This window comes from Schistocerca piceifrons, chromosome 8 (assembly GCF_021461385.2).
Source record: "Schistocerca piceifrons isolate TAMUIC-IGC-003096 chromosome 8, iqSchPice1.1, whole genome shotgun sequence".
NCBI classification, from domain to species: domain Eukaryota; kingdom Metazoa; phylum Arthropoda; class Insecta; order Orthoptera; family Acrididae; genus Schistocerca; species Schistocerca piceifrons.
The window spans coordinates 155,968,222-155,990,608 of NC_060145.1; the positions used below are offsets into that span (position 1 = coordinate 155,968,222).

Below are 22,387 nucleotides of genomic sequence, written 5' to 3' on the forward strand. Positions count from 1 at the left end.
GTGGTTTTGGAATTCCAGCTTCCCTAAATCGCTCCAGGCAAATGCCGGGATGGTCCCTTTGAAAGGGCACGGCCGAATTTCTTCCCCATCCTTCCCTAATCCGATGAGACCGATGACCTCGCTGTCTGGTCTCCTTCCCCAAACAACCCAACCCAACCCCCAGCTTCCCTGGTAATTCCCTGTTTAAGAAGCTTCCTTCGTGTTGTTTGGGTGCTCACGAGGTTCGCGATTGTGACCTCCAGTTCCCGAAGTGACTTTTGCAGCTGTCGCACTCTTATTTCCTGTCACAATCTCACTGTCCGTCTGTCACTGTTACTCGACACACACTTACACCCGCGTTGTGACTTAGCCGATGATGTTTCTGCGCTTTCGCTGTATTCTACGTAAATCTCAGATATTATGCCTCTTGAAACACCAGACACTTCGAATCCTTTGGTTACGGAAGCACGTGCCATGCGACCACGAACAACTTTCTCACGTTCGAAGGCAATTACCTCCGACATAACACACTCACTACACCGAACACTGTTCTAACCACTTGAACCGTATGGAGAACACTGTGCAGGTGCTGATGGTGATCAGTTACAACAGCGTAACTTCCAGGCTTCCCTAGCATCTGCATTTGTGCTCAGAGGTGCATTTCTCACAGTGTTTCCATTGTTTTGTTGTCTTCCGTTGTTTTCCTAGATCACTTCATGCACATGACGGGATGGTTTCTTTGAATATGTCGCGGATGACCCCACCTGTCCGGTCCTTTTCTCATTACACACATGTACGGATGACTGATACGATAAAAAATCTTATATCGTGGAAAGAGTTACATTTTATTCAAGATAGAGAAAATCCTATATTCTCGAAAGAGCTACATTTATTCGAGATGGAGACTAATGTGAATAATTGTTTTGAAAATAGTTTATTGTCCGGCACAGTGACGCAAATTTCAAACGAAATGACCGGCAGAGGCCATCTTCAGATTATAAAATACATGCTGTTGTTTAATCCTAACCGTACGGGAACCCATAACAACGTCAGCGACATTCAAATACCATAAACGAAATAATCGTCGAATATTAAAATTTTCAGCTTCTTTCAGAATAAATAAAAATCCAGTAAGTTGCAAAATGGAAGGTATGTTTAAACACCATTAGCATAGTTTTACATTTTGCAACTGATTAACTGTTTATTAATACCACAAGATTTCATCCTACGGTTCCTGCTCCATCCATGTTCAAAATTTTAAAATTTTTACCCTTCCAGGTCTGAAAGGCTGTTTCTACATGTACGGACATTCAGTTGAAAATTCTCAAAACAGTTCGCCACTTTTCCTTCTGAAGAAGACGTTTTTATAAGCGTTGAAACCATGGTAAAGGGGTTTAAATAAACCTTCCATTTTGCAACCAACAGGCTGTATATTAATTCATCCTACGGTTGCTGCTCCAGCCATGAAAAATATTTTGAAATACTATAGTTGGTTATAAACTGCTGGTATCACTGCATAAAAACGAGAACTTATTCACGAAGTGTCTGGTAGAAATAAAACAAAAATATGTTACGCACTCTGAATAACTGTGCTACAAAATAGTAACCGGCGTTGCTTTCGATACTGGTGCGTGCACATGTAACGACTGCTTTTTTTGGCCATTTTATATCACAGTTACTCGCAGTTATTCAGTGTGTGTTCGGATATGTTAGTTTTATTTCTGCCAGACACTTTCTGAATATTTGTATTGTGACACCTGCAGTATGTAACCAACTTTATTTCGACGATGACTTCGTTTATAGAAGTCTGATTATGCCCAACATTGTAGTAGTCGAAAATGCCAAAGGCCGAAATCATGATTCTACAGTGGAGTACACGATGTATACAATCAAATGGCGGAAGTTACATTCAAGAAGTATTACATGACTATGACCGAAACTATTTTACTGAATTATGAATATGGTTTCTATAGGCGGTGGGATTGAACCATAGTGTGTGTTTAATAATATTAGCATGCTCGATGCTGGTCGAAACCGGTCATTTCGATTGAAATTAGAGTGATTGTGTCGAATCCTGTACCACTGTAAACCGACCCTTGCAAAGTTTGATTACTGGTACCCGCTGACCGATTCGAGAAAGCTTACTTTTCATTTTCGAGAAGAAACCACCTCGATTGGAAATTGAAACCGGATGTTGACCTAGGTTTCGGCTCAAATAACCACGCCTTCTTCAGAACACATTAAAACTACAAACTGCCTATAGAGGCATGGGCCAACTTTAATACAGAACGCCCAAAAGGGCAAAAGACTCGCATAAAATGCAAAATAAACGGTACGTGTGTACCGTGTCAATAGTTGTACTTAGCTTGAACGTCAGAAGCGTGCCCCCTCACCCTAGCCAACGTTCGGTAGGCTACAGGCTCTCAGGTAAACTGAGTTGGCGCCGACAGTTAGGCTGTGGGAAAGTCAGAAAGGAACGCGCATGCGCAAATTGAGAAATCGTCTTCTTCCATGTGATTGGCACAAAATTTGTTACGAAAGTGATCCGATGACCGGGTCAAAGGCACAGGAATTTAATGCGTCTGTTTGTATAATGTCCTAGCTCGAGGATGATTTTATAGAACTATAGAAAGTCGATACGCTGAAACTATGTATGTGGGATAGCAAATTCCACGGATGGTCAAAACGCATGCACGCAGGACAGACAAAATACCATCAGCTAGAAACAGGCTAAAAATATGGGGGATGAATAACCCATTTTTCAATTACTTGGAGTCGGTGATGGTATTTGACGACTACGCTTGGATAAGCGCGTAAAGTTACTATATTAAATTCTGAGCGCTATTGGTTCAAATGGTTCAAATGGCTCTGAGCACTATGGAACTTAACTTTTGAGGTAATCAGTCCCCTAGAACTTAGAACTACTTAAACCTAACCAACCTAAGGACATCATACACATCCATGCCCGAGACAGGATTCGAACCTGTGACTGTAGCGGTCTCGCGGTTCCAGACTGTAGCGCCAAGAACCGCTCGGCCACCCTGGCCGGCTGTGCGCTATTGACCAGAAAAGGGTCAAATTAGTATGACAGGCGTAATGTAAATGCGTGAAAGGACGTACAACGTCGCCTTCATGGCCCTTAATATCTAATTACCGACAGAGGTCATTTTGAATAGTGCTATCGGATATGTACCAAAATGGTGTAAAACGAACCTAAAGCTAGTTTCTTAAAATCTGGTACTTGAGGTACTGACCCATGAAGCTTAATCAAGTGAGGTCCGTGAATGCATATAGAGTGGAACAGAGAAACTGCCTGTATGTTCCAATAGCTGTTGACGTGAAAGGTCCAATACTGTAACGGGCTTAATATACATGCGTATGTTACATTTTATGCGAGTCCCGTATTAATGTTGAACCATGCCTCTTCAGGCAGTTTGTAGTTTCAGTGGGTTCCGAAGAAGGCGTGGTTGTTGTTGTTGCTGTTGTGGTCTTCAGTCCTGAGACTGGTTTGATGCAGCTCTCCATGCTACTCTATCCTGTGCAAGCTTCTTCATCCCCCAGTATTTACTGCAACCTACATTCCTCTGAATCTGCTTAGTGTATTCATCTCTTGGTCTCCCTCTACGATTTTTCCCCTCCACGCTGCCTCCCAATACTAAATTTGTGATCCCTTGATGCCTCAGAACATATACTACCAACCGATCCCTTCTTCTAGTCAAGTTGTGCCACAAACTTCTCATCTCCCCAATCCTATTCAATACCTCCCCATTATGCGATCTACCCATCTAATGTTCAGCATTCTTCTGTAGCACAACATTTCAAAAGCTTCTATTCTCTTCTTGTCCAAATTATTTATCGTCCATGTTTCACTTCCTGACACTTAAATCTGTACTCGATGTTAACAAATTTTTCTTCTTCAGAAACGTTTTTCCTTCCCATTGCCAGTCTACATTTTATATCCTCTCTACTTCGACCATAATCAGTTATTTTGCTCCCGAAATAGCAAAACTCCTTTACTACTTTAAGTGTTTCATTTCCTAATCTAATTCCCTCAGCGCCCCTGACTTAATTCGACTACATTCCATTATCCTCGTTTTGCGTTTGTTGATGTTCATCTTATATCCTCCTTTCAAGACACTGTCCATTCCGTTCAGCTGCTCTTCCAAGTCCTTTGCTGTCTCTGACAGAATTACAATGTCATCGGCTAACCTCAAAGTTTTTATTTCTTCTCCATGGATTTTAATACCTACTCCAAATTTTTCTTTTGTTTCCTTTATTGCTTGCTCAATATGCTGATTGAATAACATCGGGGATAGGCTACAACCCTGTCTCACTCCCTTCCCAACCACTGCTTTCCTTTCGTGCCCCTCGACTCTTATAACTGCCATCCGGTTTCTGTACAATTTGTAAATAGCCTTTCGCTCCCTGTATTTTACCTCTGCCATCTTTAGAATTTGAAAGAGAGTATTCCATTCAACATTGTCAAAAGCTTTCTCTAAGTCTACAAATGCTAGAAACGTGGGTTTGTCTTTCCTTAATCTATTTTCTAAGGTAAGTCGTAAGGTCAGTATTGCCTCACGTGTTCCAATATTTCTATGGAATCCAAACTGATCTTCCCCAAGGTCGGCTTCTACTAGTTTTTCCATTCGTCTGTAAAGAATTCCCTTTAGTATCTTGCAGCCGTGACTTATTAAACTGATAGTGGCTATCCGTGCCGAAACCAAAGTCGGCATCCGGTTTCAATTTGCAATGATCATTAAATTATTCACGATTGCTGACGCGCTGCAATGTTAAAAGTTCTCATTTTCGAGTAGTCTCCGAGCTCCAACCACTCTACTGCCCGACAGTCATGATTGTGGGCACATGGACGTCCGCCTGTCTAGACGTCATAGGACAGATCCGTTAGTGCAATTGAGTTGTGCCAATTGGCGACACGGAGACCGAACGACGTCAATTGGGTAATGGCTGAGCGGCGGGGGTTTTAAGGACCTGACCTCGCTGCCGCGACCGCCTAGCCCCGCGGAGCAGGACGTTGTGCCAGAGCCGCGACTGGCCGGTCAGAGGGAACAGGTCCTACTGGGGAGAGTGCGATGCTGGGAAAGAAGCGAGCGGCACAGGCGGCGGCACAGTGGCTGCTGCTGCTGTTGCTGATGCTGGGGGCGTCGGCGGCGCGCGGTAGGAAGGAAGACCGGCCCACCGACGAGGAGGTGGCCAACCTGCGCAGGAACATGACGGACAACAGCCTGCTGCTGTTCCCGGGAGGCGACCTGCCGCCTCTGCTCTGCGAGATGACCAAGGACAGCAGCGAGCGCCTCAGCCACCCGGCCGACTTCTACGCGCTCGCCAGGGTCGGCTTCATCATGTACTGCAACTTCCTGGCCGACGAGGCGGACACCTCGCGCCTGGTGCGCGTCAACGAGATCAAGCTGGACAAGGTGTTCGGCTGGAGCGACGACGACGGCCACTTCGGCAACTACCAGCCGAAGCGCGACCTCAACTCGGCGGCGTGCACGCTCGACTCGCAGATGCCGGCCGGCTTCTTCGACTTCCTGGCGCTGCGGCCGCACCAACAGGACACGCTGCGCTGCTACGGCAACCCGGCGGGCGAGACGGCGCTGCTGTGGTTCCGCGGCTTCCCCACCGTGCTCTGCACCATGGACGCCGAGCTGGAGCTGCGCGGCGCCTACGCCTTCACGCTGCCCGGCATCGCGGGCGAGCCGTTCCGGTGCGCGTTCGCGCCCTACACGGCGGTGCCCATGGCCGAGGAGCTGGCGTCGCAGGAGCGGCTGCACCGCTCGCTGACCGAGCGCTACGTGCCGCGGGGGGCCACCAAGTTCCCGCGCTACAACTGCACCGAGGGCGGCGGCGCCGAAGGCGACGGCGCCGGCGAGGGCGACCCCAGCGGAGCGGCCGCGTCCGGCAGCCCGCACTTCCGGGCGCAGTCTCCCTCGGGAGTCCTCTACAAGTGCACTTTCCTCCTCTAAGGTCAGTATCTTCCTACTCCTAAGCTACTGATATGCAGGACCAACACTTCTGAAAGGTTCGCAGGAGAGCTTCTGTAAAGTTTTAAGAGGTACTGGCAGAAGTAAAGCTGTGAGGACGGGGCGTGAGTCGTGCTTGGGTAGCTCAGATGGTCGAGGACTTGCCTGCGGAAGGCAAAGATCCGGAGTTCGAGTCTCGGTCCGGCACACAGTTTTAATCTGCCAGCAAGTTTCATATCAGCGCACAGTACGCTGCAGAGTGAAAACCTCATTCTGGAAACATCCCCCAGTCTGTGGCTAAGCCATGTCTCCGCACTATCCTTTCTTTCAGGAGTGCCAGTTCCGCAAGGTTCGCAGTAGAGCTTCTGTAAAGTTGGGAAGGTAGGAGAAGAGGTACTGGCAGAAGTAAGGCTGTGAGGACGGGGCTTGAGTCGTGCTTGGGTAGCTCAGTTGGTAGAGCACTTGCCTGCGAAAGGCAAAGGTCCCGACTTAGAGTCTCTGACCAGTACACAGTTTTAATCTGCCAGGGAGTTTCATATCAGCGCACACTCCGCTGCAGAGTGAAAATCTCAACCTAAACGATGTTTTATTGGAATAATCTTCACACTAAGCGATACTAATATACGTTATTCCTACAACATATATATATATATATATCTATTCCTGGCCACGCGATTTTGTGGCTCAGTCCGAATAGAAAAGAAATAAAAGAGAGAGCACGCGTTTCTAATTTGTACCAGAACTGGATATACATCCTAATCTCCTACTTTTGTCTCTCTGGGTTTCTTCCTCCCCCTGTCTTTGCCCATCATCTCTTTCTTCCTCTCTCTCTGTCCATCACTTCCTAACCCCATTCTCGTTCATCTTCTTCTACCTCCTCTCTGTCTCCTCCTGCACTGTTTTTGTCCACCCCCTCCCCTTCCTTTGTATCTCGATCTTTTCTTTTCCACTCTCACCGAGCAGAGTGGCCGCGTGGATTGAGGCGCCATGTCACGGATTGCGCGGCCCCTCCCACCGGGGCTTCGAGTCCTCCCTCGAGCGTGTGTGTGTGTTTGTTGTTCTTAGCGTAAGTTAGTTTAAGTAGTGTCTAAGTCTAGGGACCGATGACCTCAGCATTTCTGTCCCTTAGGAATTCACACACATTTTAACATTTTTTCCGCCTCTCTCTCTGTCTCCTCCTGCCTCCTCTCCCCGACCCTCTCCTCTTTTCCGCATTCTCTGTCCTTTTCCTCCAGCCGCTCTATCCATTTCGACTTTCCCCTTGTCTCTGACTTTGATCGTTGTTTATTGATACTGCAAATTCAGATTTTCTAGGAGTATTCTAATCATATACCGACAAGCCATAAGCCGGCCGGGGTGGCCGAGCGGTTCTAGGCGCTACAGTCTGGAACCGCACGACCGCTACGGCCGCTGGTTCGAATCCTGCCTCGGGCATGGATGTGTGTGATGTCCTTAGATTAGTTAGGTTTAAGTAGTTCTAAGTTGTAGGGGACTGATGACCTCAGAAGTTAAGTCCCATAGTGCTCAGAGCCGTTTGAACCATTTGACAAGCCATAAACGTATCATTCCTGTGTACTGACAACGAGTCGCTATTGTATTTGTGTTTATATATCATATATATTAAAAATATGTAGCCTAAATGTGTCAAAAATTACAGTATATATTTCAAATACGTGGCCTGTGTCTGCTGAAATGTTCATTAGAGTATTGTGAAAAATCTGAAGTAAGTCGGGCGACAACGTTTCGTGATATTTTGTAATAACGTTTCTGTTTTATATATTACGTACTTATATACACGCTTGTATTCGAATGCAATGTTGTGTCAAAATCTCGAAGTAGTCGGTGAAAAACTTTCGCTGATTTAAGACCTTGAACAAACGAACATTTCCATTCTTACACAAATTTTCCCTTTAATTATTACATATATTTTTACGTATTATAAGTGGCACTCCAGTAGGTATATAAAAACGTCCAATTATTTAAATGCAACGTTACTTCAAAATTTAAAAGCAATCGGCGGAGGACTTTCGGAGACAGACGATTTTCAACTAACGAACACTTTCACTTTTATTTATGTAGGTAAAAGTAGGTGTGGCATGTCTGTGAGTCCCACCGAAACTTCGCAAGCCAATTTCGCAATCCCATGGTTGTTATATGATATGGTAGCCCTCCATCGCCCATCCGTGAAGAAAATTTGGTTTGGAATTGCAGTGGTAAAAGTCGAAGACATGGTTGTGAAAAGAAGGGGATCGTACCAATAGAATTCTTATTGGCAGACGGTAAAGCAGCTTGAAGAGCCGCAATGGTCGAGACTAGTCAGAATGTTCCTCGTAAACATTCTGAATGTTCTAGAATGTTGGAGAATGTTCCAAAATGTTATAGTGTCTTCCAGAAATTGCGAAAATGCTCTAGATCTCACAAGTAATCCGGAATTAAAGGGTGGTCCATTACTTACAAATTTTGGAAATTTTTCGCAAGCTCTGTCAACTATTTTAAGGTCATCTCCAGCAGGTCAAATCAATGCATGCTTGAAGAATTAATTTCTTTGATCTAGAATGAGGAAAGTACAATTAAGAACAAATACTAGACTTCAAATTTCCAATGATAAAAACGCGAAACATTTTGTCAGAAAACTCTTACAAATTAGTAAAGGCACTCACTCAGTTGGCTCTTTAACTGCCCAAATTTAACTTACAAATGATTTGTGTAAGATTGTCGACAGCCCATAGGAATTAATAGATAAAGTTTCTCCGAACATTGTCAAAGTTATTCAAGTCGGTTATTTCAAAGCGCCGTTGTAGCAGTAAGATATGAAGTAGCTGACGATAAATTGTCGTTAACAGTTATCAAACAATATAGTTCAACAAAAAGTAATATTAGGGGAAGATAAAGAAAAAACAGCATTTATTGCGAAGGTCCCGCTCATATCTCCCGAACTCCCACTTCAAATCAAAAAACTGCAATTTCGAGTAAGATTAGCAATTATTATCACTATAAATAAGTCACAAAAACGAACGTTAAGGTATTGTTGTATTAATTTGAAGCAATCATGCTTTCCGCAAGGTCATTTATATCTAACTTCCTCTGCGTATGGGAAACCCTAAGAATTTATGTATCTTCTCGCCGAATAACGAGATGACAAATGTAGTTCAATAGCAAGTATTTTGATAGAATAAGTTAATTAAGTGTGAGATATAGTGAAAACAACACAATTTTTTTGTTTCTCTGTCAGGTATTGGTCTTGGTTACCTTGTAGTATGCTATAGTGGTTGTTCTGTGGCTGCTGTTGTGTTTCTGGCGATATGAGTGTCTGAAGCGGTCGCTATCACATCATGGTGGCCACTGGGACATAGTCCGCCTATTTCGCATTGCTGTACATTTTAAAGGAAAAAGTTCGAGGTTTATCAATATTATCGAGCTTCTATGAACATTTTTGAATGTTAACGTATGTTTCGATTATTCTAAACTATTCTCGAATGTACTAGATTTTAGAATGTTTTGGAAGTTCCTAAACATTTTTTAAAGTTCACGAATTTTTTGGAATGTTCTCAGTATTCTATAAAGTAGAGTTTTACAGAGTACTTTACTTCACGTTAGGCTGATGTTGAACAGATCAGTGGATTTAAGAGTACTGGAGAATATTTCTGAGCATTCGAGAGTACTTTATAACGTCGCATACTAACATTTTTACGAATTTTTGAGGGTTCAACATCCGCTGATGTTTTTGTTTTTCCCTCCCTTTATATCTTGGCGGCTTAAATTTTTGTACGGTTGTACCGACTATGGAACTGTAATGGGTCAAAAGATCAATTTCGTTTGCAAAAAAGTTGTAATTATGCCTGATATGGCTATAAACCTGAACTTGTCCATCACTGAATAGAATTACAAAACTCGATGTCTGTAGAATACGTTTGTTTTTTTTAAATTATTTTCCACCCTTTGCATTTTAGTCCTTGTAACTTTTTGGAGGGTTGTATCGGACATGGAATTTTGCTGTTTTCGTTTCAAAAAAGTTTTTGCTTGTGAGTCAGTTCATTTAGTTTGTGAAGAATCTGTCAGTTTGTTCCTCGCTGAAACACACTGCTCGCTGCAGACTCGTGGATTCAGCTGCCGTCAGCCTTTAATCTTAATGTATTTTTACTAAGTTATAGTTTTCTATTTGAATGGTTTCATTGTTTCCTGATCCTCTGCATATTTGTACATTAGATGTAACAACTCTTCTTTATTCAAAGGCAAAAGAAGTGTATTTAAAATTCATTACATGATTCTGCAATGTTGTTTCCTGTTTATCACTGAATGTTCTGGGAAAAATGTTTTATCTCTTAAAACATGTTTCATGACCTCTGCTTCCTTCTCCCGCGCAGCTTTAAATCTGTTACCTAATATACTTCTTGGAATGAATATTTCTCACACGCTTTCCGATTATCATTTCAAGGAATCTGGCTTATTCTACTGCTTCCTTCACTATAGTTTCAAGTCATTTATGTCCCGACCTTTCCATTTTTGTCTGTTGAAGAAAAAGAAGCTGAGAAATTTAAGTTTCTGGGCTCTTTCGTCCAGTATAATCCGAAACTGTTTTGTCTGATACAACCCGATGGTAGTCTAACATTCATATTGTTATTACTTGGGCTGTACATTGTCACAGCCTGCAATATCGAATATCAATTACGTAACGTTATTTATTTGTAAGCAGACTATGACAGTCCAAAGCTAAGTTCGTCCGAAAAACTCGTTAGAATCAAGTAACTTCTTTCCACTCCCAACGCACTGTTCTTTCGATTCAAAACAGGATGATTGTTGTTGTTCCCCCAAGGTTCACAACGCAGTGGCGCGATAGGTGCTGTCACTGGCTCTGCGGTCTAGTAACAACTCTTTTCCGCTACAATCCGCTGCCCGGTACAATCCGATCTTCTCCTACTGCTGCTGAAGAACTGCCTGCCGCTGCAACACTTGAGCCTCAAAATCTTCAACTTCCAACGTTGTTAACAGCGACATCTCAGAGACACGCCGCAGAAATGCATTATGTAAAAGATTACCGACTTCCTCAGGTAGCGCTTTACTCATTTTGATTATCAATAAAACGTACAGGATCGGTTTAGGGATAAGCATTCCGTCATTAGATGGATGTAGGAAATTCGTCTATAGTGACTTACTGAAATTGGTACATAAGTGGGTGACCACCGGTATCCTGCGAGAGAAAGTTGCCAGTACCTTAGATCACGTAAAGTTATGCAAAAAAGTTTTTGACAACACCTACTAAACACAAACTGACCATAGAGCCTACCACTTGGATCTTTCAGTTGATAGGCTCCATTAACAGTTTGTTTTTCGTATGTGTTACGTGATTTTAGCTGCCTGGAAAACTGATATGTCAAGATACCCACGGTTATCGCTTATACATGCATGGACATATTTGATTGAATCGATAAAGAGGTGACTAGGTTTCCCGATACGTCTTATTATGCATTGTGTATTCAAATATCGACCATGTATGTTGCGTGAATGATCAGTACGAATATATTTCAACCTAAAGCAATCTGTAATATTCCACATAGTAAAATATTTTAATTTTTTGTCAGACCTTGGACTGGTTTCAAGCGGTCGACCGCGACTTCCTCTCCAGTGTCGAACGATTCCGCTCAGAGTAACATACACAATGCTCCACACCTTGCAGTTTCTATCATCTGCGTCTCCCTCTATTACCGTGGAAATCATTTTGTGAAATCTTAACGTATGTACTTCTTCTCGTTTTCCATACATACATTTCCTTGCCGACCCCGCGGGGGACCTTTTCATTTCTTAACCTACTAGTCTGATTAATTTTCAGCGCCATTCTGTAATGTCACATCTCAAACGCTTCGACTCTAGCCTTCTCTATTGACCTCGATGTCGACGGGATGTCAAAGCCAATCTTTCTTTCTGGGACGGAATTTTCCTTCCGACATCGTCAGACACGTGTCCCATCGAAGACATATCAGAGAACGTTGCTGGCCACGGGACTGCTTGAACATTTCGCGCAGAGTTCATAGAGACACGTGCCATGTATGCACGAGAATTGTTCTGTTGAAAAATGGCACCACGATAGTATCGCACGAGAGGTAACACATGAAGATGGTGTGGCTTGCTGTTATGGCATCATAATTCTCTCAATCACTACCAGCCATGACCTGAAGTCATACTCGGTGTTTCCCACAACATGATGCAAGAAATAACATCGCTGTTTCTCTCCAAAACACTGGGAGAAAGGGACCTCTCCCCATGTCGCCACCACATCCGCCGACGATGGCTATGCAGAGAAGTGCAGAATCGCGATTCGTCAGTGAACACAACGTGAAATCTTAACGTAGTCGATGCTTCCCCGTCACGGCACCTCTCCATACACAGCCGTTTGTGTTGTGGTATTAACTGCAGTTCCGCAAGGTACAGTAATTCCCTAGTACGGCTGCTGTTAGTCTCCGAGCAATGGTGCGCGATGACACAGAATGCTGCAGGGAATCCATTAGTTGTTCTCGGATGTCAGACGCAGATGTGAAGGGTTATGATGTGCTTGATGCACAAAACAGCAAGCCTTCCCTTGTCGTGGATAGACTTGGTCGACCAGAAACACGACGAACTTGCTTACCCGCAGGTTACCATGCATTCCAACATCGGGCGATTGTCACCATCTCCGTGTCCTATACAGTTGTATCTCAACATCTGACGCTGTTCTCACCCCTTATATAAACCACATGTCTCGTAAAAACACTAAACAGGAACAAGACTAATGCCCTCTGGTGACTTTCCTACTTGTCACAGAGAATTGCAACGCTAACGATTTACATAATCGCCAATGGCGTGTATGTGTGCGAAGTTCATTGATATCCGGTACGTCTTCTGGGTGATTAATATTTTTTTATCAGGCGCTATCTTTGAGGAAATGGGTCTTGTATATCCTAAAATATATTTTTGTCGAAATAGCTGTAAAAGAGAATCAATAACGCATAGCAGTTTTGCTTTTTGCGCCCGAAAACAAAACAAACAAACAATTTTTATTTGATGAGGGTGATAAGCCTGAAAATGAGATACACTGGAAACTAGTACTTAATAAAGTACAGTTTTAAAGTACAACCTCGATAAACGAGGTCTTTCTTCTAATGAAAGAAAAGTTTTTAAATTTCTGCTCTCTATGCTCTCCCTTGCTAGTATTTCGTGGTTCTTCATATTTACTTGATGTATTTCATTGAGTCTTTGTTTATTTCTGTAATTGCTTTTCAAAAATATTTGACCTTGGCTAAAGTTTAATGAATAAACTACTAGAGTTCTTCTCAAGCAATGTTCCGCCTGTCTAGAGTGCATCGCGTTCACTAAACTGGAATTTAACCTTTCTTGTCCACATTACTTAGCCGAAAGACGCATTAACGGTTCTGAGTCCGCCCGGCCTTGAAAACACTTGCGTTTGAGATCTGGGTTACCTCGTCTTTTCTAAAATGATTTATGATTATCAAAGTGCAACAGAGGAAACTATGTTTGTGTATTAGTGCTCTTCAGTTTCCATAGGAAACAATGGTTAGCCATACAGGTTGAGAATGAGCACTGTCTCAGAGTTGTGTCAGATTAACAATTATTCATCATTCTCTCGTTGTTTACAATCCTATTATCCTAGGAATACCTTAAAATACAAAGCTTTTCGAGCGGTATCCACTCATTATCACGCACATAATATACAAAAATAAGACATTTTCTGGAACTACCGCTAACGTAATGAATGAATCTCCATGGCATTTAATTGCTTGTGGAAGGGAAAGGGAGTTAGTATTACCCCGTTTCCTTACACTGGATTATGGCCTTCTCAGTTCCCACAAAGAAGTCTTGTCCGACAGTGTTGTAATGAGACATCAAATAAATAAAATTGTATATTTAAAGGTCGAAAGACCTAATCACTGGGCTCCCGCACCCAAAATTTTTCTTAATCCAACATCGATGTCGCAATCTGCTATGTCGATATTGCGCTTATGTTCGACGAGCACACTGAAACCAAATCATAATTTTTTCACACTACACTGCTGTTATTGAGGAAATCAACACATATGTCACCATTTCCATGGCAGTCACGTACGTTTCAGATGTGCCTGCCAGTAAATACTAAAATCTATTCAAATCAGGTATTTTGTATGTAATCAAGTGGAACTTTTTTTACTTACCATGAACCTTCTAGATAGCTTGTAATTAGTTACATTTATATGAAACTAATGTGAAAGTCAAAGTCCTAGTTTATTTCGTTGTCTTTCTCTGACAATCTGTAGTTCGTTTGTTTATCGGTACATCTCAGGTGCTTTAATTCTCCGCTGCTAGAAACTTTCGGTTTTCCAGTTCAGTGTCCTAGGTATATGTCCTAACATTAATTGAATTCTCAGTCGGTGCTCGACGAAGCATAAGAATTACATCAATGTGGAAACTCTTTTCCTATTACTTGAATTGCTTATTTAATATGGAACAGATTTTCGTATTTTTGCACCCTAGTCGAATGACAGTAGCTGTTGCCATTTCACAGTGGCCTAAGGAGTCGAATTAAATAAATAATGATTGCAGGACATCTATAAAATATATACCTTTTGATATTAGAAATTTTCTGAAATTGGTATAAGTAGTTTCTTTAGACTGAATTTCGTCTTGACTCTTCTTTCCAAATTTAAATCTAATCTGAATTTTCATTTTTACTTAAGCTGAGATATTGTATAGATACTCAATTTCACGGATGTAGTACTATGGCATTTCCTCTGCTTTCAAGACCCATACCTCTTTTGACTCTTCTTTCCAAATTTAATATCTCATCTGAATTTTCATTTTTACTTAAGCTGAGATATTATATAGATACTCCATTTCACGGCTGTAGCACTATGGCATCTTCCATTGCCTTCAAGACTCATACCTATTTTTTGTGTGACAGAGGAACGTGGAAGCTTTGAGTAGTCAGTCACATTATAAAAATATAATAGTGATGTAATTTCATTGAGTGAGTGTGTGTTTTCGATTACTGATAAGTTTGTACCTAGAGCTCCCGTGGTTTTGTTAGGTGTTGTTTTGGTAACCAGTTTATAACTTTGCAAGATCAAATTGATCTGGAATGAATTACTACCATTACCTTTACTTTTCTTTTGTTGTGAGATTGTCGGCGACAGCTTATATTGGGAAGGTAGTGTTTTTGTTCCAACACTCTTTCCTTCAGCACTTTTAAATAGTGTAGTATTGATGCAGAGCCCACTTTCAATATTTTGTTGATAATCCATCTGATTCACAAATCTATTGTTCTCGAAGCCCTTTGTTATTTACTCTACTTAATTTCTTCCGACGCTGTAAGCCAGATATTAATAGTTTAATCGTGTGAAAGTCCCAAGCACGTACTCAAGTATTAAAAATTCAATAATTCATATCTTTGACGATATCTCCTGTAACTTCCTAAACTACTTTAAGTTAAGTATTTTCCAACAGGTTTTTTGGCGGAGATTGAGCGTGGCTACCTCCCTTTCCCGATAGTTAGTTGTGGTTTCTGACAAAATTGTGACCCATTATTTGGATCCTTCTGCTCTTGTGCAACGTCTTAAAATATGTTATTCTATGAATTTAAACTCCTGCTTCTCTTGAATGTTACAGGAGGATACATTCCAGGCCAGAGCGGGCGGTATCACTATGCGGCCATGGAAATCTCCGAGTCAAGGATATCTTTGGAGGTGTTTGGGTTGAATAGGAAATACTTCACGGAATCTACGTAATTTATCTTTGAATAAATTTCATTTATCTCCTTTTGTGTGGTACACGCACTGTGAGAATAAGTGTGATGCTTTGCTGTTAGTGCTGTTTCGTGAACTTAATTGCATTTATAAACTTTGTCAGCCCACTCTCTGTCTAATATTAACTATTATAGAATGTTATTGGCCCATTACATCATTACAAATCTAATAAAAAACACTTAACTCTTTATTTGTCAAAATTTATCTTGATACAGTGTGATGGAAATCCAAAACGAAGAAAGTAAATGTTAAGTTTCTTACGACTTTGTTCCCATCGCTAAAATACCCGCAATTTTATATTAAACACTGTCTATAGCATATCTGAGTTCTAAATTTGTTACACTACTCATGGGAAAGTTATTAAGGTTACTTTTATACACAAAAATGGAGGTTGGTCGTACAGCGTGTAGCGTATTTGTGTTTCAAACAAGTCAGTGAAAACTGAAAGCCAGTTAAATACCAGACTACTAAAATGACAGAAATTTATGTCTCAGTCGGGTAGTTTCCGAGAGCCCTTGTCGTTCCCTGCGTTGGTCACCTAAAGTAATACTTTTACAAACCTCAAAGCCACAGTTTATGCATTATTAATATCTTACAGTAGAATCAACCCTTACCAATAGAACAACAGTGAGTGTTGTACGTATTTGCAAATAGTCATTGTTACAGCTTATAATGTTAGCATCTGACCACCTGCAAGATTCGCTGGTGTATGAGCTTTGCTGTAGATAACCTGTATTGATTTCAAGTAACACGATGAAAGTTGATTATACTTTAATAGGCGCTGTGTTTTAATTAAGTTTTCTTCTCCAGTAATTCTTCAATATCATATTACAAATCTTCACTTCTTCATGTTAATTGGAAACGACTTTCCTTTTTGAGTGGTGTAATAATAACATATATTTCAAGGACGCTGTGCTTCAAAGCTAGTCTCAATGCAAAAACGTGCCCCTATGTATATAAACGTTCACATTTTCAAATACGTTGGCGTCTGCAGGCCACTCTACTAAGCCTCAACCAGAAAGTTTAGTGATGAAGTCGCATTTGACAGTGATTTCGAGAGTCAGTCCTGTTGACTGAAAAAACTGTAAACTGTCAACAGACAAACACCATTGACAAAATTTCTACTGTTGCATGTAATTCGTTTCGATTAAGGAATGCTCATTTAAACGTAGAATGATGGACTTCAACAATAGATTGTACTCACTAAATAACATTCTGAAAATTGTAAATTGTTTACTGTCGTATTCTTTTACATGCTCTGAGTGTAAGCAAATTGCTAATAAAGTTTTTTCTTTCGTGTCTGTACGCTTCTCTGTTGCTTGTCGTAATGTGTTTACTACTACAAAACGTATTATTATTTTTTGGGAAATAAATGGTCATTGTAGTTTTCATTCTTACACAGATATGAATTACCATTTTACTGATTTAATATTCCTTACTAACTAAGAAAAACTCTTTAGAAATTTCAAATTTCAAGTAAGCTACATTTCTATACACTCTTAAAAAGGCAGTAATAAATAGTATTATTTGTTTTTTAGTTCATATATTTGACAGATCATAAATTTTTTTTTTGGTCGTCAGTCTACTGACTGGTTTGATGCGGCCCGCCACGAATTCCTTTCCTGTGCTAACCTCTTCATCTCAGAGTAGCACTTGCAAACTACGTCCTCAATTATTTGCTTGACATATTCCAATCTCTGTCTTACACTACAGTTTTTGCCCTCTGCAGCTCCCTCTAGTACCATGGAAGGCATTCCCTTATGTCTTAGCAAATGTCCTATCATCCTGTCCCTTCTCCTTATCAGTGTTTTCCACATATTCCTTTCCTCTCCGATTCTGCATAGAACCTCCTCATTCCTTACCTTATCACTCCACCTAATTTTCAATATTCGTATGTAGCACCACATCTCAAATGCTTCGATTCTCTTCTGTTCCGGTTTTCCCACAGTCTATGTTTCACTACCATACAATGCTGTACTCCAGGCGTACATCCTCAGGAATTTCTTCCTCAAATTCAGGCCGGTTTTTGATATTAGTAGACTTCACTTGGCCAGCGAGTCTGCTTTTGATGTCCTCCTTGCTCCGTCCGTCATTGGTTATTTTACTGCCCAGGTAGCAGAATTCCTTAACTTCACTGACTTCGTGACCATCAATCCTGATGTTAAGTTTCTCGCTGTTCTCATTTCTACTACTTCTCATTACCTTCGTCTTACTCCGATTTACTTTCAAACCATACTGTGTACTCATTAGACTGTTCATTCCGTTCAGCAGATCATTTAATTCTTCTTCACATTCACTCAGGATAGCAATGTCATCAGCGAATCGTATCATTGATATCCTTTCACCTTGTATTTTAATTCCACTCCTGAACCTTACTTTTATTTCCATCATTGCTTCCTCGATGTACAGATTGAAGAGTAGGGGCGAAAGGCTACAGCCTTGTCTTACACCCTTCTTAATACGAGCACTTCGTTCTTGATCGTCCACTCTTCTTATTCCCTCTTGGTTGCTGTACATATTGTATGTACATGACCCGTCTCTCCCTATAGCTTACCCATACTATTTTTCATAATCTCGAACAGCTTGCACCATTTTATATTGTCGAACGCTTTTTCCAGGTCGACAAATCCTATGAAAGTGTCTTGATTTTTCTTTAGCCTTGCTTCCATTATTAGCCGTAACGTCAGAATTGCCCCTCTCGTCCCTTTACTTTTCCTAAAGCCAAACTGATCGTCACGTAGCGCATTCTCAATTTTCCTTTCCATTCTTCTGTATATTATTCTTGTAAGCAGCTTCGATGCATGAGCTGTTAAGCTGATTGTGCGATAATCCTCGCGCTTGTCAGCTCTTGCCGTCTTCGGAATTGTGTGGATGATGCTTTTCCGAAAGTCAGATGGTATGTCGCCAGACTCATATATTCTACACACCAACGTGAATAGTCGTTTTGTTGCCACTTCCCCCAATGATTTTAGAAATTCTGATGGAATGTTATCTATCCCCTCTGCCTTATTTGACCGTAAGTCCTCCAAAGCTCTTTTAAATTCCGATTCTGATACTGGATCCCCTACCTCTTCTAAATCGACTCCTGTTTCTTCTTCTATCACATCAGACAAATCTTCACCCTCATAGAGGCTTTCAATGTATTCTTTCCACCTATCTGCTCTCTCCTCTGCATTTAACAGTGCAATTCCCGTTGCACTCTTAATGTTACCACCGTTGCTTTTAATGTCACCAAAGGTTGTTTTGACTTTCCTGTATGCTGAGTCTGTCCTTCCGACAATCATATCTTTTTCGATGTCTTCACATTTTTCCTGCAGCCATTTCGTCTTAGCTTCCCTGCACTTCCTATTTATTTCATTCCTCAGCGACTTGTATTTCTGTATTCCTGATTTTCCCGGAACATGTTTGTACTTCCTCCTTTCATCAGTCAACTGAAGTATTCCTTCTGTTACCCATGGTTTCTTCGCAGTTACCTTCTTTGTGCCTATGTCTTCTTTTCCAACTTCTGTGATGGCCCTTTTTAGAGATGTCCATTCCTCTTCAACTGTACTGCCTACTGCGCTATTCCTTATTGCTGTATCTAAAGCGTTAGAGAACTTCAAACGTATCTCGTCATTCCTTAGTACTTCCGTATCCCACTTCTTTGGGTATTGATTCTTCCTGACTAATGTCTTGAACTTCAGCCTACTCTTCTTCACTACTATATTGTGATCTGAGTCTATATCTGCTCCTGGGTACGCCTTACAATCCAGTATCTGATTTCGGAATCTCTGTCTGACCATGGTGTAATCTAATTGAAATCTTCCCGTATCTCCCGGCCTTTTCCAAGTATACCTCCCCCTCTTGTGATTCTTGAACAGGGTATTCGCTATTACTAGCTGAAACTTGTTACAGAACTCAATTAGTCTTTCTCCTCTTTCATTCCTTGTCCCAAACCCATATTCTCCTGTAACCTTTTCTTCTACTCCTTCCCCTACAACTGCATTCCAGTCGCCCATGACTATTAGATTTTCGTCCCCCTTTATATACTGCATTACCCTTCCAATATTCTCTTACACTTTCTCTATCTGTTCATCTTCAGCTTGCGACGTCGGCATGTATACCTGAACTATCGTTGTCGGTGTTGGTCTGCTGTCGATTCTGATTAGAACAACCCGATCACTGAACTGTTCACAGTAACACACCCTCTGCCCTACCTGCCTATTCATAACGAATCCTACACCTGTTATACCATTTTCTGCTGCTGTTGATATTACCCGATACTCATCTGACCAGAAATCCTTGTCTTCCTTCCACTTCACTTCACTGACCCCTACTATATCTAGATTGAGCCTCTGCATTTCCTTTTTTAGATTTTCTAGTTTCCCTACCACGTTCAAGCTTCTGACATTCCACGCCCCGACTCGTAGAACGTTATCCTTTCGTTGATTATCCAATATTTTTCTCATGTTAACCTCCCCCTTGGCAGTCCCCTCCCGGAGATCCGAATGGGGGACTATTCCGGAATCTTTTGCCAATGAAGAGATCATCATGACACTTCTTCAATTACAGGCCACATGTCCTGTGGATACACGTTACGTGTCTTTAATGCAGTGGTTTCCATTGCCTTCTGCATCCTCATGTCGTTGATCATTGCTGATTCTTCCGCCTTTAGGGGCAATTTCCCACCCCTAGGACAAGAGAGAGCCCTGAACCTTTATCCGCTCCTCCGCCCTCTTTGACAAGGCCGTTGGCAGGATGAGGATGACTTCTTATGCCGGAAGTCCTCGGTCGCCAATGCTGATTATTTATAAAAATTTAGACAGTGGCGGGGATCGAACCCGGGACCGAAGACGTTTTGATTATGAATCAAGGTTGCTGCCCCCCCCCTTTTTTTTTTTTTTTTTTTGATTGTTCGTTGTTCGTTGCGAACGTCACACGACATCCGGTCAAGTTCGTTTGTTGATCGTTTCACTCAGTTTTTTTTATTACAGAGGCCAACCAGCTCTGTCACCGGACACGCTGAGCTACCGTGCCGGCTACCCCTAGACCATGGGTTATTATATCACAAATATAAACAATATTAAAACTGAAAACTAACCATCTTTCATATCTCCGTATCGTTTCCCTTCATAGAGACCTCAAATAAATGGAGCTTTACTTACTGATGAGCAAACCTTTTTCATGGCAAATCATCTGCGTTTTTACTTAAAGCAACAAAGAAGAACACAATCGCCATACTCTGTTGCAGTACTTTACAGAATAGCACGTAGATGAGTGCTGATCAATTCTTAAATTTCTAATTTCTGTTTCACAAAAAAATAAGTATTGCTTATTGTTTTTGTTCTTCTCTTTCTCCTACTTCAATTACTCAACTATACAACTCACATCAAGAGATGTCAGTTAACATCATCATTCACAGCCCTGCATATGTTGTGCACTTGTTTCTTGGTGCTTCGTATAATAGAATCCGTAAATGCTAGACTGTTGGTATTGTTACACAATAAAAGAAAGACTGGAACAAAGTCAAAAAACGCTAAATCATTTTGTAGCATCCTGAAGCAAGGTATAACAAACACCATAATCCATCAAAACCTGATATTACAAATGACTAATAAATTTCGGTAACATATTTACATGCTAAAAGATTTTTAGTCTCACACTCATCGCTAAATTAATTAATTAATTAATTCTATGTATAGCATACTGTAAAACGTTTGTAACATAGTAAAGGATTTTCAGTCTCACATTCGTCGAGTTTAAAATTGCTACATATTGGTCAAACATTGAAGTAGATTTCGAATTCTGAATAATGTGTTGTTAATGTTGCCATGAACAATATTGCGTTTTTGTGGAACATCTTTCAGAGAAATAACACCGATATGGGTATAGACCACATTTTTCATCTATTTATTTTTTTTAGTCTTGAAATCTTTTAAACATATAACACTACCTAAAACGCTATAACGGTTTCTTTCGTTACCTTCCCTATGGATTATGTATTATTTGTCTTAAAAGTCTCTACTACTATGCATGCTTCGTCAGTGACTCTTCACCATATTTGTCTCTTTGCAGATCATTGAGATTCTAGTAAAGGACTGCTTTTGTGTAAAAATAAAGATAGAAGATTTATTGAAAACTTTCATTCTAGAAGATTTATTGTTGGATGACCAAATAACAAGAAATATGAAATAAAATAGCCTTGAAATAGTACAAGGAAAGCTATTCCAATAAGATCAAAGTCAACACATAACTATTTCCGAAACAACGTTGACTTTAAGTATATATGGTAGGGTCAGATAAACGTGAGTGAGTTTCAAATAATAAATACTGAATTCTGTAACCTGTCGAAGTGCCTGAAAGACATATTGCGCCGAGGACACCGGGAATATTGAAATAATACACGTATCCTAAAGTAGTTGTACGTCAGAGAGACATAAGGGAGGTAAATTTAGGCACGAAGAAGGGAACAGAAGTCTTATTTTGTGCGTATTTACTATTAGTTCTGTACATTAATATTCTCAAATTTTTAAAGTCATTAACGATCTTTCCTTAGGCTTATAACAAAAGCAATCCTCAATTCCGAAACAAGTTCAATCGTTTGACACTAACTGGATAAACAGTCGATGAAACTTACTGCATACGTTGATAAGACGGTAGAGGAGACAGAATGTGTGGAAA

At 41.0% G+C, this 22,387-nt stretch overlaps 1 protein-coding gene across 1 annotated transcript; it reads left to right on the forward strand.

Moving 5' to 3' along the window:
* The first annotated feature begins 4,995 nt into the window (after positions 1-4,995).
* On the forward strand, positions 4,996-15,915 carry LOC124711615. The gene is made up of 2 exons (XM_047241781.1): positions 4,996-5,964; positions 15,591-15,915. The coding sequence occupies exon 1, from the start codon at positions 5,070-5,072 to the stop codon at positions 5,961-5,963; it is 894 nt and encodes a 297-aa protein (XP_047097737.1). The 5' UTR covers positions 4,996-5,069; the 3' UTR covers position 5,964; positions 15,591-15,915.
* Positions 15,916-22,387: the final 6,472 nt, after the last annotated feature.

Excerpts from the sequence above, each read along its gene's own strand:
- LOC124711615 (XM_047241781.1), top strand. The coding sequence starts at position 5,070 with ATGCTGGGAAAGAAGCGAGCGGCACAGGCGGCGGCACAGTGGCTGCTG.